Below are 17,291 nucleotides of genomic sequence, written 5' to 3'. Positions count from 1 at the left end.
CTGTGTTTGATGCGATGCGTGAAGTATTCGTGCAGTCTTGTAGGCGCTAAGATGTGTTACGCGCCGATCGATCGCCGCGCCGAGAGCTTCTCCTTTTCATCTCAAGTCCTCGTCATCATTTCTCTCCAAGTCGCGCCGTTCCAGGCCAAATTGCGTGTTTGGTTTCTCTCGTAACTCGACTTATTGAGGGTGCCGTCTCTTGTATCACTAAGAGACGACAAAATTAGAAATTACTATTCTCTTCGGAAATGAGAGATTTTGTCGCCTTTTCTAGTTTGTAATTTTGTTTTTATAAATCCGATTTTTTTATACCTACACCTTAAAAAATCGCAAATTTTTGCCGCCCCTTAGATTTGCCGCCATGGGCCGCGGCCCATGTGGCCACCCCCTTAATACGGCCCTGAACGCTTTTGGTATAACTACATTAATGAGGGCACTGTGAATGCGATCCGAATTGCTTTTCCTCCTAGGACGATCTGGTATAGACGATCGCATAGCTGCTGAAGAAAAACACACGCGGTACCATTATTTTCTCAGCTATTGCTCTTTAACGACCTATTGTCATTTAAATTCGGCGGATTTACTAATTAAGTGCGCGGGGTTTCAAACACGGACTATTTAAAAGCTTTATGTACGGTAAAAATTGTCAGTCACGACTCGCAACAATCCTCTTTAAAAATGCGTTCATGAGGATTTTCGAATACATTTTGATCATGATTGCTTGCGAATTAGCTTTTCTTTGATGCTAGTATTACAGATTTGCCTGCAAGGAGAGGAGATGTCTAAGAAGTTTATAAGAACACATTCATAGGTGGCAAGGGATACGGCGAGGGATTCATAGGGTGGAGACATAGACAGTGGGGGTGGGGAGTCAATTCATAGGGGTTTCAAGAGGAAGAAGAACAGCCAGGTAAACGTTTTACTCCGTTGATTTGGCAAATAATTTTATTTTCTTTCAACGTACCAAAAAGACGGGAACAAATTCTGAGACGGAAATTATGTAAAAACATGGACTAGAGCATGAGATCATGTAGAGATATTTCAGACCTTGTATTGGCAGAAACATTGGCCGGAAATCAAATCTTGAACTAGAATTTCATGAAAAGTTTCATTCTTTTAAAAAAATGAAATAAAATAAAGTAATTTAAATGAATTCAAGAAACTCAGACTGCTCAATCAAGACTCCACACCGGTTTTCAATTTATTAAAATATATTTTTGGCAAAGCCGTAAAGATATATGATTTCAGACCAATTTTTACTGTGTGGTTGTATGCATCAAAAAAATATGACGCCTAAGATTAGCATAACGATTGCAGATTTTATGACAATGTGGACACGAAAATCCAGACTGACTAGCTCCTATACACTCAAATTTTTGATGTCTATTCCGATCTCCGGAATAGAAGTAACTTTTACCACACGTCTCGCAGTTATAACACGGAATTCTACTCTTATCTCGGATCCTACGGATCTGTGACGACTGAGATTTGTTCAAGAACGAACCACAATCTTCTTCCGTAAAAACTGCTTCTGTAACAGACAGAAAACCTGATGGTTATAGTGGAAAGAAACTAAAGAAGAATGGGCCAAAGTTGAATTATATTTCTGGGACGGAGATTATTTTTAGGACGCATTTCGTATGAAATCGTTCATCGGGTGATTCTACACAAAGTTACGTAATTTTTAAATGGGTCAGACATACGAGTAATAATCAGACAAATATCTATAATTGAAAAACTGGACTAGGAAAGACTTGATTTTGTAAGATGTAAAATGGTTTTACTGGTGTAGTTATACGAAAGAAATCAGGGAAAGAATGCTTAAAAATTTACCGACAGCTTTTTGGCAGATTTTTTGAAAAATAAACTTGTGCTCTGCAAGAAATGAAATTTTTGAGACGTATTCATTCCTTGATAATTTTTTAAAATAGAAAATTTAATTTGCCCAAAAAGTGTTCAAAATGGATTTGGAAATAAAGGTAAATGTAGGTAGTGTACTTGATGACTATTTGACTACAGGAGAAAGGACAAGGGAAACTATTGTAGGAAATATATACGTTTAAGAAAGATAATGGAGGCATAGGTTTGAGACATTAGAAATAAATAAATCGCACATGAAAGATGCAATATATTTGACTACTTCATGATGAAAATTAAAGTAACTTCATTGGTTCATTTTCAGACAAAATAGCAAAAATAATTAGCATCACAGCGATGAAACCGCACTGAAATATCTGTCAAGCTCTTAAGTGAGTTTTAAAAAAAAGTACAGAACTAGTTTTACATCAATGAAGATTTTAAAATTTATTTGGTTGACGAGATCCATAATAGCTCGTCAAAAATTTGAATTTCGCTTGTTTCTACCGTAGTTTTTCGCTCTACTTTTCCTGATCCTTAAGTAATGAGCTCAGAAGAAACTTTAAAAAAGTACCGAGTAGCCAATTTCTTCACTTCGAAATAAAGCACATTGACAAAAACTATTCAACGCTACTCAAGACATTTTAATCAACGGTCCATCATCCAATGGAGTGCTTTTAAGCGCAGAGAGCGAACAAGAAAGATGAAACCTTAGCTCTTTTAAATATTCAGCATAGTTGTAAACAAACACAACTACGGAATACAAAAACTCTTCTTGGATAATAAGTATAACATATGAAATAAAATTAATTAAGTCAAAAATGAGAGGTATACCTTAAAAGACGAATAAAAACCTAAAATACTATGAAATAGAAAAAAACCTTAAACATCATTCATAGCCATCCTATATTTTCGCTTAGAAGGAACTAAATTAAAGTGATAAAGTCTCATACATTACCACCCGCAACAAAAGTTACTTCAAAATGCCACGAAAAATTATCAGAAAAATGAAAACTCATGACACGAATATTTCAAAAGGCCACAGACAAATGAGGTTTTAATAAATACCACCTCCGATTGCTTTAAAAAATGCTTTAGGTTGTTTTTCCATTGCAGAGAAAAACTCACCGAAAATTAATGAATAGAATAAAATGAGAAAAACGTCTACATGTCGTAAAAAATGTATGACGAATCTCAATAAACAAATATTTGGAAAAAAATTAAAAATTTTCTAGTAGTAAAAAATCGCATGATGAAGCACTATTACACCCCATAATAGAGACCATCATGGAACAGGCGTATCAATGACTAGATATTTATTTGATACAAAGTTACGAGCAAACTTTGATGACGCTTAACTTATGAAGTTCAACATAAATTCGACTACCGTTGACTAATAACTCCGGCATAAAAGATGCACAGTAGTCAGACTGTTCTGGGTAAAAGTAACATTGGTATATCTGAAACGGATCCAGAGGGTTGGGAAAGCTGATTTTTCTCAATTTAAACCTGTGTTGAACAATCGAATCTTATCGCAGCACCAGGGCCCTCCGCGAATCGATAAAATAAGTTTAAATGAAGAAAAATCAGTGTTGCCAACTTTCTGAATTCGCCAATGAGGTTTACTCTGACTAGACACTCTTTAGAATAGCTGCTCCGCACTCAAAACACTAGGATAGAACAGGGACCACTTAAACTTTGGTTAATATCACCCTATGAACACCCTGAGGTTTTGTCATGAAACTTCGTGAAAAACGTCCTGCAGAGACTTAAGGAGAGTTCTGTAAGAATTGAACAAAAATGAGAGAGGGAGAGAAAAAAAATACAATCAACGGGGTGAAATAAATTCAAAAGTACGGTTAACATATTTTACATACAAAAGAGGCACGCCTTTGGTAATAAGTATTTGGTACGAGATTAGCTAGAGGCACATTAGGACACCGGCAAAAAAGAGGGATTCACTGACCAATCAGAGAAATGGGAACACATTATGGGACTGTAAAGTATGAAAGAATTCCAATTGGGGAAAGTCTTACGGATTTGGATTTCAAAACTAAGTTGCATCGCGGGGACTCACAGTCGAGGGACAATGACTCATCAGGGATTTCGATCAAATTTAATGTAGCCTAAACGAAACTTCATGATAAGACAAACCTCCACTGACTGTTTGAGCTGGAGTTCAAAGCTCGTTTTGACAATACACCATTACTTAGTTTACATTTTTTAATGTTGATGTTTTTCAGTCCTTAGGTTGAAAAAACAAATTTAGTTCATCCCTTTTTATTTTTGGAGGCACAGCGACATCAACGGATGGTACAGGTTGAAAAAACAAATTTAGTTTATCCCTTTTTATTTTTGGAGGCACAGCGACATCAACGGATGGTACTTTGACTCAGAAAATAAAAAGGAATCATTTTCAGTTGTTTATTCAATTGAAAAACTCCAAATTCTTTACATTTTTCAATGCGGTAATACATGTAAACTTTGCGAAGCTGTGTTACCATAATAAGCTTTGAACTCAAGCTGAAACTTTCAGTGGCAGATTTTCGGTCATGAAGTATCGTTCAGGCCAGATTTGATCAAAATTCCTAGATTATACCAAAATGGAGGCACAAAAAGGTTCTTCTTTCGCCTAAGCTAACCATTGAAATCGAAAACCCTTGCAAGGGGAATAAGGTGGGTCCAAAGATCGCTAGATCTGCCTCGAAGACTTAAAAAATTTCCCCGAAAAAGGTATCTCTTCTCCTCGGTGCAAAACCAGCACCACCGCTGGAACCAATGCCTTGTGGATTGTCGAGGACCGCAGGGCGCGGTTGGCTCACTGGCTACAATCATCTGTGCTTCATCTTAATGTGGAACAAAAGGTTGTCGTTCCGCTTGTACTTTTTGAAACACACTTTGCACTCGAACTGAGCCGATTTCCCGCACTCGAATTTCTTGTGCCGCATCAGAGTGCCGTGCGTTTTGTAGCTTCGACAGCAATCCGTGCAGACGTGCGGATAGGATTCGGACACCAAGTTGGCGAAACTCGACACCCCATCTGCAAAAATAAAATGAATGAGACAAACCGAAAAAACCGGTCCTCACAAACCGGAGCTTTTTCCGGCGCTGCGGGGCGCACACGGCCGCTTCGACTCCAAGAAATTGAAATTGAAATTGGAATTGTAATCCACGTCGAGACGTTCCGGGTTTTTTTTATTTTTATTTTTAGGTGTCCTCTGTTTTTTTTGCAGCATTTCCCCAAATTGGGTTCTGATTTTAATACGTGCCTTGATTAAGTTATTCTTCACTCTATGTCAAGATCGGGCAACCTGGATGATTGGACCGGAAAATCGATTGCTACATGCAGTCGAGAATGCGCATTTCCGACTGTGACCTTGCACATCGCCGCTCATTTTAAATTAATTAATTTATTTATTTATTTATTCATATTTTGTTCAGCAAAAAAAAAAAAAAAAAAAAAAAAAAAAAAAAAAAAAAAAAAAAAAACTATAAAAGTGCACATTAAAAACACCAGAGTAGCTAAATAAAAGTGTATTTCACATTGAAGACATACAGGTAACATTGAAAAATAACTAATTAGAGATTAGAGTTCACGGTTAAGAAAATGTGAGAAACATTCACATTTTACCAATATTTCATTCAAGGGACAGAAAGTCCCAAAAATAAAACATACAAAATCAACGAAAGATGGCAAGATTCGAGGAAGTCTACGTCTTTGAAGTCCAACCTACGGTCGGTGCCGAATGGTTTCCAGTGACGTGGCGTGCTTTGCAATATATTGATTGATCTGTCATCTAAACCTATGAAAAAGGATCAATAAACAGGTAGTTCGTAACGAAAACCTTAAGAATTGATTCTTTTCGATTGGGGGAAATATCAATAATCGATTATTCACGCCTTACAGTTTGAGATAAGTCAAGTTATTTGAGACCCAAACTCAACTTTTCTGCGTGATAAAATTGATTTTCCCCTCAGTTTCACAAGTTTTTAAGGATTCCCACGCAACTCAACACAATAAGAATAAGAAAAATAAAAACAAAAAAATAGCTGATTCCTAACTTGAGTCGGCAAACAAACCACAACTGACTAGATTGAAAATTATTGTACTTTCTCGGCAATTCCATTCTCGAGGAACGCGTCATTTAAAATATTGAAAGAAAATCAATGGACACCGCAGGTGAGAAACATTTGGCACGAATTTAAAAAAGAAGAAATCACTAAAATACAAAGTCAATTGTAACAATGTCGAAATTACGTGAACACTTTATCGAAAAACAGGAAGACTAGAAATTCCTTTTTTTATGGTTGGCATACATATTTTTGGTTAAGACTGAAATTACAGCCAAGGCTCCTCACTCAGATTTTTATTCAGCTGCACGAGTACGGGACTACAAATCGTTTAAAATTCTGAAATATCTGTATAAAGATAACCATGCAGAACGATTTGGTTTATCAACCATTTCCTCCGAAATAAATTGAGTGAATCGTATTGGAAAAAAACAAAAAATTAAACTAAAGTACAGTAAGATTGGCACAACTTTGGCGAACAGGATTTAACTTTGGCAAACAAAAAGGTCCGTCAAATTCACAGAGATCAGGTCAATTAGACAGCGGTATGATTTGATCTGATTATCCCTGGCAAGTCGGAAAGATTATAGTCCAGCGTTGATCCGGTACTCCTTTGTTTCGTGCGATCCAACAACACCGAAAGGGCGCATTTAAGGACAGAATGAGCGCTAAAATATTTGTATCAAAAATCAATGTACACCTTCATACTATCTAGTAGGGCACTTCTCTTGATACTCCTCGTAAGACATTCATCAAAAGTAGTCTCGGATTGGAAACTGTTGGCATAATTTAAAGATATATCTCCAAAGAAAGGACGAGGAGATGAGGGTCCGTCTGATCCGTTTGCGTGATACGCGTTGTTGTGAGCTACGACACTTCTGTCGTAAACGCCTTGAATTTCGTGTGATTTTTTGAATCATCTACATCATGCATTTTCCGCCATTTTCTTATGTCCTGAGAGCTCCAGCATAAGATAACTGAGGCGATCACGAGTGCATCCTTTAGTGACAACGAGAAATGGAGCAATCCTATTGGGCGAAGCGGAAGATCGCGACGGGCAAAGGAGGTAAGTAATAGATAAACTAGTGGCATCCCTTGAGACACCTTATAGTTAGTTCATTCGTTTTCCCCTTAAAGTATGAAAACCACCCGTGTCAACTATTAAAATTGCCCCATTTTCCCTTTGTTTTTTGTCTAACGATGTCAATAATCCGCCCGCAGAGTACCTTGTCTAGTAGCTCATTGGTTCATACCGAAGAAACGCGGTATTGTCGAGCGCTATGGCCTGATTATTGACACTCATAAACAAATAAAGCGACAGACAAAGAGGACAAAGGACAAACGAGGCGATTTTATTGATTGAAACGGGTGATAGTTATGGACTAAGAGAGATAATGAGGGAATTATACGGTCTCTCTTGCACGGAGAAAAAAACTTGGTGCGTGGGACCCGAAGTTTAGGTCATATGGATCTCTGAAGTATTCGGATTGAGCATCTGAACACTTTAGGTCCAGCTCCTGAGGTTTGGATCACACATCTGAAACTTCAGTTCTTACATCTGAAGCACTTCGGTTTTCACATCCGAAAAACTTCGGTTCTTACATCTGCAGTACTTCAAATGTAAGAACTGAAGTTTCAGATGTGTGATCCGAACCTCGACAGCTAGACCTAAAGTGTTTAGATGCTCAATTCGAAAACTTCAGAGATCCATATGACCTAAACTTCGGGTCCCACGAACGAGGTTTTTTTTTCTCCGTGTGGGTTGCCGATGTTTAATCTATTACTTACACCTTATTTTTCCATTGCGACCATCCGCTCCCACGGATAGGATCGCTCCATTTCCTCTTCGTCTTCTGCGTCGATCGCTTTGTCTATCAATTTGAATAATCAGCCCGCTGGCACAATGGAGATCCTACTCGTAGAGCTCGTGCTTGATTTTCATGTGCAAGTTGAGGTTGTCCTTCCTGGTGTAGCGCTTGTGGCAGACTTGGCACTGGAACTGGGGCTCCTTGCCGCACTCGAATTTGACGTGTCGCGAGAGGGCCCCGGAGGAGAGGTACGAGCGGGAGCACTTGGAGCATCCGTAGGGCTTCTTCAGGGCCGCGTCCTCCGGCAGGGACATCAGGTACGACTGCATCGCCTCCAGGTTCGAGTGCCGTCCGAACCGCATCGGGAACTTCTCCTTGTCCCAGCAGTCCTCGCCTGCAACAAACAGCAGAATGAGTTCCACGGCAACACGTGCGCGACTACTCGAAAAATAAACGAGGAGTCGATCCATCGAATTTTATCGATACTTGAAAAAAACGATTTTTTACTTTGCTGGTCAACATCACCCGTAAATTAATCGAAAGCTATTCTGTGTGAGGTTTCCCCCTTCCTCATCAAAAATTAAGCATTTTGGAGCCTTTGTTTCTTAGCAATTTCTTCTTGTTGGCATATGGTCCACTGGAAAAAAAAACACATTGGATCTATAGAGTCCAGACTCTTGAAAACATTAACAAGAAAAAATACTCCTGATTCAATCAGATTTTTGCTTAAATCAAAAGGAAATCCGCTCAAATTAAGAGGATTGGTTCTTGATTTAAGCAAAAATCCGATTGAATCAAGAGTATTTTTTCTTGTCGGTGTTTTTAAGAGTCTGGACTCTAAATCCAATGTGTTTTTTTTTTTCCTGTGTCCGCTTAAAACAAAATTTTCGATGAAAAATCGATTAGATGGATTATTCCTATCGATTATCGATTTTGAATAAGTTATTTTCGAAACAACGATTCAATTATCAATTATTTTATCAATGAAATAAATCTCACACGTCTATCCACAGTCCCTTACATACTAATTCCTTCAAACCTCTGAGGATGCAAATAGTTCTAGATCCTCGCAAATTTCCTAGAAGCCTCGACAATGGACTATTGGACAATATGCGCATTTAAGCATTAAGATTAAGTTTTTTCGTCTAAATATCAAGAAGATTCGTAGAGCGTACATTCTTAGACGGTAAATTATTGAAAAAAACTCGTAGCAGCGTTATTAACTTTTACGGCTGCATACATTCAAACTTCCCGCTCATAAAAAAAATGATAATTTACTTGAATTGAAGCGAACACTACAGACTACCTTAAAAGTCTTTGATTTACAGAAACATTAATGGCATTATTATGGCAAGCTTATTTTAAAGGGACTCTTGATTGGATTGATCCAGAAAGAGAAATATGGTAGACAGGGTTGGCAAAAGCTTTCATTTTAAGCTAAATCATCAGCTTATGATCATTATCTGAAATCGGGTGGTTCGTAAAATAAAAAAGACAACTGTACTAAAAAAGAATTGTAATATAGGTACAAAATTACGAAGTAACAAAAAATTCAACACATCACAGGTTTAATAATAGAATAAGTATTTAGAAAAAATGGCAACTTGTATTATTATTCTGAAAATTCTCTTACTAACCATTGAAATAAAGGGTCACTCTTTCACAGAATGCAAATATCGAGGAATCGTGCCCTGTCTCGGAATGTCATGAGCATTTAATACATAGAATGTTACCCAAACAACGTATCGTGTTCATCAAACACGATATTAAGGCAATTTCAATACATACATCAAGTTTACCGACAAAGAATATGATATTTATCCGATCTACCGGTGAAAGCGTTGGATTTGTCAGGGATATATTTGGACTACATTTTGCCATTAGAGAGTACAATATCTGGCTCATCTGTAAAAACACTTATGTGCATGGGGAAACTGATGGTACAAATGTCGTCTCTAAACTGAGCTATAATTTGTAGTTCCTAATTGTAAAATGTAGTCCATTTATTCGTTCCATACGGATCTGCTTATCTGCTGTCAATATCAAGTTCAACAGCGAGCTGATAGAGCGAGGGATAGTTGCAGTCGTAAGGCGTGTTCAACCGGTACAGGAATTTCTGGACGAAAGTCCATACTAGTTTCCCGTCGGGAGGGTAAGACGTTCCCAAGGCATGGAAGATCTTGAAGCAAGCGTCCACCATCTTCAACGGAGAGTCGAAAACGTAGTTTGTGCCTCCGGCTAAAACCTAAATCAGGGATGCAGAAAAAATTTCGTAAGTAAAATTATTCGTAACTGTAATTACGTCGAGTTTGTGCGATTAGTAATGTAAACAGATACGTGCTTTTGTGGAGGAGTCAGAATTGAAGCGGTGGAAAAATGTAAAAAATGTTGCAAAATGTAACACCCAGAGTACAACGCAACGCCTGAATACAACTATGCGTGCTCCTGGGATGCCCGTGTTGCATATGCAATTAGTGGAGGGCGAATTGGACTGAATTTTGCAGTTTGGAACTATAAATTCTGGCTCATCTGAAAAAACACTTATATGCACAGGGAAACTAATGGCGCATATGTTGTTTTCAAACCGGGCCAGAATTCATAGTTCCTAATTGCGAAATGTAGTCCGATTGATTTCGAAAACGTCCTTCGATCGGGGATTGGAACGACGATATGTGCACGCAATATGACGATATGCGGTCCATCTGTGAGAAGGAATTTAGCAACATTGAAATGTAGTTTCGTTCTTTCGAGGGGGAACGACGATATCGACGGCGAAAGTCCGCAATCACGTATCTCGTTTGCAGTGTCTGATAATCTCCACCTCTACGTTATTTTTTAAAGGAGAACAGATTGACATCATTCCTTGAAGTTTTAGCAGAATTTTCTTCGTACAGAGAAGAAAAATCACGCTTTTAAAGAATTGCCGATGAGTAGTTTTCCGTTCAAAGTATGAAGTACGACTGGAAGTCTGGGACGTCGCAAACCGAGTTATGTGATCGCCGACTTACATCGTCGATATGTTGTTTTTTTAAAGGAACCGAAAATATCAGTTCCTAATGGAGATGTTGCATGTAGGAGGAATTTGCGATTTGACTATTGATTCATATGTAAAAGTTCGCGAGAAACACGATGGTGCCACTGGTTTTCTCTGAATTCACTCCCGAGCTCAAAAAAAGCTCTCAAGTTGAGGCCAAAATGGAGGGGATATCCCGTGCTATCCTGAGAGTCCACCTCTACATCACGACAAACTCTCCATACACAGGATAGGGAGCAAATACATTGACAGGGCTGCCACCTTATTTGGGGGCTCCAAAACTGAAAACACGGCAACGTATTTGCTCCCTATCTTTGCATGGAGAGTTTGTCTTGATGTAGAGGTGGACTCTCAGGATAGCGTGGGATATCCCCTCCATGTTGGCCTCAAGTTGAGATGCGTTTTTGAGCCTGGGAGATGATTTCAGAGAAGACCAGTGGCACCATCGTGTTTCTCGCGAACTTTTACATAAGAATCAACAATCAAATCGCAAATTCTTCACACATGCAACATCTCCATTGTAAAATTTGGTCCACTTTATGAAGATGTCCGTTCTGACCTGACAGGCTCTGGTTTGGCCGTGTGCGACGAAGACCGGATACGGGTTGCCTGCGAGTCCGAAGTTCTGCAAGCACTCGTTGCGGGCGGCTACTGTCGCCGGGAGTTGGGCGGGGTTGGGGATCCTCAGGAGCAGGGCGTCGCTGGCCTGGGTCTTGGAGTAGCGCGAGCTTTTTTTCGAGCTTTTGTCGCGGGGCCCGATGGCGCACGGCAGGAGGAATCCCAGGGATTTGAAGGCGAGTACGTCTCGGTCGAACGGGTCTGGAAATACGGGAGAGTCAGAAATAGCTCAGGATTAACGATCATTTCAAATCAGGACAGGAAATTAGTTCAAACTGACAAAATAGCAGCGGTTATACGATAACATACAGCGGAGCATTTCAGTTTAATATTCAACGTAAAGAGTTGCTGTTTGGACAGGTCTTATTATTTTTAGGTAATCTACGAGAATATTGCACCAAAATACGATTCTGTGACTAGCCCAACTGACTCATTGACACAACGGTTCAAGATACCATCGAAAATGGAACGAAAACCAGACACTGCATTCCGCTCGAACACAAGGGCCCCGTGCATGAAAGAGGAAGGAAAGCCATGGGGAACTGAAGTTCCCATGACAAAAATATGAATATATGGACATTAATGGTTCTTTCACGGGCCCTTTCAACCATGATTTGACAAAAAATTATTCCCAGTGTATGTGATTCTAAAAGTTTTTGAAGGTATCCGGGCTGAAATTTACACGAGAATCCGAGTATAAATTAGAATAGGAAGCTCATGAACTCACCCGCAATGTTTTCAAGATCGAGGCCATGACTTGATATGAGACTTTTAAAAGCTCTCTCCGTTCGACACTTCCGTTCCAACAAAGCTATTATTTTTTCTCTGTGAATAGGCCAGGATTCTAAAAGGTTCCGATGGAGCTGAGGGTAACGATTGTATTTCACGTTAAAATCCTGGAGGAGCTGTGGACATGCAGACACAGGTTGAAATGGGTAAAAATGAATAAAAAAACGAAGTTCAGGTACGAGGTATTTCATCAATTATGTTTCGATTATTCCAAGGGGATCTAAGGCGAGATGAGTGATGAGTTCGAGTTTGAGCCAGCAGTTTAAAGAATATACATATGAGCAATTCTATACTGTTTGAAAGTTAGATGAGGAAGATAAGATCGAAATCGACATTGAGAAGAATTCCACAGTTAATTTCACAGTATGAAATCTAGACGAAAAATAAGAGCGAGATTGGCATCGAAAAGTTTATTTTTGTTGAAAAGTTAAAAGTTGAGAAATAAAATCAATTTGGAAAAAAGAGGAAAATAAAAAAGAAAAAATACTCGAGTGCCACGTGAAAAATGAATGAAACGAGACAACCCTGAAATTTATTATACATACTGTGACGTAACGCTGAGCTTGACACCCCCCCCCCCCCACTCTCTTGAACGTTACGTAATGTCAGGACAGCCACGTACACATAAATGGACGAAACTTAATTTCACGAACGTGTAAGGACTGCCACGACAAATTCCGAAGAACAACCGTTTAAATCGTTCGGAGAGATGAATTCTTCAGGAGAGGTCACTCACCAAGTTACACCCAGCTGGTTGTTTCAGTGCTGGATACTTGTTAAAATACTCGAGTATATTCGTTTCAGGAAGTTTTAAATTTGAGGCTCTATGCTCATAGGTCATGCGCCAGTATTCGACCACTTGTTCCCACGGCTGTAGATGACTTTGCAACCATTCTGATCTCTCATCGCCCTCCAGGATTTTCTTGCCTTTACCTGGAAAATTGAGAAAGCATTATTAGCAGAAAGAAAAATCAAAATATTCCAGAGAGAATAGCCAATTTTCGACAAAACACAAATATTGCGTTTTTAATAAAATTTTATCTGAATGACTTCGAGAGCAATATGGGTACATAGGATACACCAGGACACTTCCTTCATCTTCTGAAACCTCAGAGTAACTAGAGATGTCAGTTAAATAGACCAAAAATCGTGAAAAGCAACCAAAGCAGTAGGTCTGACCTCACCGAAAGAAACCCAACTCGAAAAGATCGTGAAAATGGAAATTTCTAAGAACTACATTTAGCATTTTCATGGCTCCGGGGCAATACCGCATGTCTGTAGACTGAAGATTTTAGAGGACGAATAAAAAACTACACTAATTTTGTATTTTGAGGTCGGATTGATGATTTTTGTTATGGGATACAGCGCTTTCATGCGGAATTGGGGAACGCTAAAACCATCTCCTAACGTAATGATACTGCAGAATGCGCCAAAGTCGCTAACTTTTTCTCTCCGAAATCATCAATTAGGTAGTACTGTTGCTTATTCCTCAATTTTATGACGTAATCATTTTCGTTCAGGTTTATAATGTTCTACATTTTCGTCTTGTGAGTAAAATAGGATAGTCGTCACAACCAGCGGCTGGTTAAAAATGCACCAGTTACCGTGCGGTGGTTACGATATAACTACCGCGGTAGAGGACACAACTAATCCGGTAGTTATCGTAACTAACGCGCGGTAACTGGCGCATTTTTAACCAGCCGCTGGTTGTGACGACTATCCCATTTTTTCTGGGAAATTAATTTTGCTCTCCAGATAAAAAAAGAAGGTGAAGATAGCTCCTTTTGGAAAGTAGAGATTCAGTTAAAATTGCTCACTCGCAGTAGAAGTAGAGGGCGAAGAAGAAGATGAAGAAGTGCGCCCGTAGGGCTGGTCGATGAGGCCCTTGGCGCGGAACTTCCTGCGGAGGTGGGTGAATTTATCGTACAGGATCCCCCTGGCCTTTTTCCTGGTCTTGCCGTCGATCGTGGCGACTTGGTCCGACTTGGAGTAGTAGAGCCTCGAGCTCTCGGTCGGGAAGACTTGGGCTACCTGACGAGCGAGTTCGGCGAACCTGTCCGGTGGGATCATCTTGTTCGGGTCGCCGCCGATCTCGGCCGTGAGGATGAGGTCGGCCAGCTGCCGCCGTTCCTCGGCCGCGAGCTCCCCGCGTGCCTGGAACGTCCGCATGATCATCTTGCCTTTGATCTGCTCGCTGAGGAGTCTCGCCAGGTCGAAAGGCTCCTCGCAGGCCACCTCCGGCGTGGGGTCGTCCCTCTGCTCCAGCTCCGAGCTGACCGGCTTCACGTCCACGAAAGTCATTTCCTCCAGGTCTATCAGATCCCCATCGAGCTCCGCCTGCAATTCCAACATCACAGTTAAAAATTTACCTGCTCGTCTTGTCAGGGTTGCCAAAGAATTTAGAAAATGGAATTCCCTGATTCCTGTCGGAGGAGAGGTTGCCCAAACAAGTTTTGGATTGGGTACCACCTGGGAAGAGGCGACGTGGACGTCCCGTAAAGGGTTGGCGGCAGGGCGTTGACGAAGAGATGTTGCGGTGTCAGTTGCCCGATAACCTCTGGGAAGACAGGCATATGTGGCGTTTGGGTGTCGTAGAACGCCAGAGTGCGTTGTAAAGCGACTTTATATATACATAATTCCCTGATTTCCCTGACAATTGAAGATATTCCAGCTGGTAAAAAGACATAATTGGAAATAATTTTCGGGCAAAGTTTGTCGTTCGAGGTGTCAAACCTTTCTAAAAAGCGAATCAAGGTGACTTGATAATTTTTCCTTCACATTTCCGTTATTTTCCCTGGTACGATCTTGGCGGCTCGCGCCTAATTTCTAACAAGGTAGCAAATTTTAAACCCAAAGATTTGGTCGATGTAACTAAAAGGTACGGTCAATGTACACAAACAATCATCGTATCTTTTCCGACTTCTTAATTCAATAGTTGAGAGTGCGTCAAGTAAGCACGAGGATCGCTCGAAGGTTGAGTTTCTCAGGATCTTCCTGGAGAGCTACTGAAGTGGAAAAGTTACAAAAATCACTCAACTTGAAAACTTGAAACTTAATGAGAAGAGATTCAAGAATATCTTCAAACATTTGCCCACACGGTATTTTTCTTTGACTCTGTATAGCATAAGTACCTATTTTAACTGGACGCACCTGCTCGAGCGAGTTCTTTCCGGGATGGATTGTAGATGGTCTTTCGTTTTGATATGCTCCATTATAACCTTCTGTTTCCACCGAGTATGTAGTCTTGGTTAAGTCTGCAAACGAAAATCGAACGAGTAAGTTAGAGCAAAAAGCAAAACACATAAACATAAAGGTACCTGTCTAACCTGAATCTGGGTACCTGAATCCTGTCTAATGATAGGGACAAAATACAATAATAACAAATGAAAAAAAAAAAAAAAAAAAAAGAACGAGGAAAAGGAACGAGGAAAAGGGATGTAAGAAGGATTATTTTAGAAAATTTCGAGACAGAAAAGTTTGTACTTTTCAAGTTAGGAATGATGAGTTAAGGTTAGATAAAGGTGTAAGACTTGGACGTCTTTAAATCAATTTCCCGCGGTGGCGATTCCCTTAAATTGGCAACAATGGTAGATAAGGAATATTTTTTTAAAAATCGTCACCCTTTTGGTAACATACTAGCGCTTTCTCACATCTCCCTCTCATCTTCATATGTGACTACCCCAAAAGAAGTAGGTAGTCGGGTCAATTTGACCAGACACAACACAATTCTCGGTAAAATACAAGTTTTTCTACGTGCGCATTTTAAGGTGCCTGCGAGACCTCTAAACGTTTTCCATTTTTCAAAATGATTACTGATTTGGACACAACATAGCAAATTTTGAGCAAACTTAACCTCAACTTCTCTCAAATTGAAAAAACAAGTGACACCTCAACGCGCATTGATGACAGCGCAGAAATAAAACTATTCGTGCTTGATGGACGTCCATGTTCCATCAGCAAAATTGAAGGCGCGATAGCGCAAGACGTGAACTCGCAATGCTCCGCTGTATGCTGACAACGAGGTGCCGCTTGAATTCGGAAGCAAAGTTAAAAAAGAGGACGGATTACGTCTCTCCAATCTTCGGCTGTATTGCTCACTTAGCCCTTGAAGCACCACTACAAATAAAACTAATGGGAACAAACACAATTTGAGAATAGAGTAAGGGCAAGAACGCGCGTTGATGAAGGCGCAGAGATACAACTATTCGTGCTTGATGGATGTCCGTGCTGCATCTGCAAAATTGAAGGCGCGATGGCGCTAGGCGTGAACACGGAATGCTCCGCTCTATGTTGCCAATGAGGTGTCGCGTAGCTCAGATGCAGGAGAAAAATTAAAAAACGAGGCCAGAATCTTCAATCCGTTACGAATGACAAACTGCACTCCCATTAAAATTCCGGTTTCTTGTCTGGGCGCTATGTTTTGTGGCTTAATTGCTGTGTGAAAGATGGATTTATCGGAAAATGAAAGAAGCGGGGTATAAATGTAATTATTTTATCTTGGATAAGCTTTTTCGAAAAAAAAAATAAATAAATGAATAAATATATGGATAAATAAATAAATAAATAGATAGATAAATAAATAGATAATTAAATGAATAAATAAAAACAAATCAATAATATGACGCACATGATAGACCTATGTTTTACAGCCTTTTTTCATTGCAAGGCGTATAATTTAATTTTGGCATTTTACTGATGGAAGGATTGGGATTAATTAAAATAATTTGGATGCAACAATTAGACGATGTTTTATTCATAAAACATGTTCATAAAGAATTTCAAAATATTTATACAGTAAACAACGATATACCCAAGCTAAGTAAATGTCTAAAATAAATCAAATTTTATAGATTATGCGCTCCTTAAAAAATGAACGATTTGAAAAATAAGGAACACAGATTTCAGCAGTCTGTCTGTTCTTGTGTGCACAAATGAGAGGCGACACGATTAAGGAATAATATTAAAAATAATTAAATGGAAAAAGGGAAAAATATAAATGGAATACAGTAGAGGACAATTACCATACATATACATTAACTCTGTATACAAAAACAGTACGTGTAAAAATTCGAGTTTACTTAAAAAATTGACAAGGTAAGCCGAGAGAAGGCGGA

General features: G+C 39.5%; 1 protein-coding gene across 7 annotated transcripts in view; it reads right to left on the bottom strand.

Annotated features, from left to right (window-relative positions):
- LOC109037149 (uncharacterized) overlaps positions 1-17,291 on the bottom strand; it is a 549,607-nt gene that overhangs the window by 229,905 nt on the left and 302,411 nt on the right. The window contains exons 5-10 of one of the 7 annotated variants that reach the window (XM_019051658.2): positions 15,328-15,431; positions 13,995-14,514; positions 12,914-13,110; positions 12,116-12,293; positions 11,330-11,589; positions 9,238-9,981 (exon numbers count right to left, since the gene is read on the bottom strand). The exons of the other annotated variants lie outside the window; for them this stretch is intronic. Coding sequence (XP_018907203.1) covers positions 9,763-9,981; positions 11,330-11,589; positions 12,116-12,293; positions 12,914-13,110; positions 13,995-14,514; positions 15,328-15,431 — 1,478 coding nt within the window. The 3' untranslated portion in view covers positions 9,238-9,762. Of the gene's footprint in view, positions 1-9,237; positions 9,982-11,329; positions 11,590-12,115; positions 12,294-12,913; positions 13,111-13,994; positions 14,515-15,327; positions 15,432-17,291 lie in introns of those variants that run through there. 7 annotated transcript variants of the gene reach the window in all.

Source organism: Bemisia tabaci, chromosome 1 (assembly GCF_918797505.1).
Source record: "Bemisia tabaci chromosome 1, PGI_BMITA_v3".
NCBI classification, from domain to species: domain Eukaryota; kingdom Metazoa; phylum Arthropoda; class Insecta; order Hemiptera; family Aleyrodidae; genus Bemisia; species Bemisia tabaci.
Note: the sequence above shows the minus strand (reverse complement) of the source record. Positions and strands in the feature narration are given on the sequence as shown.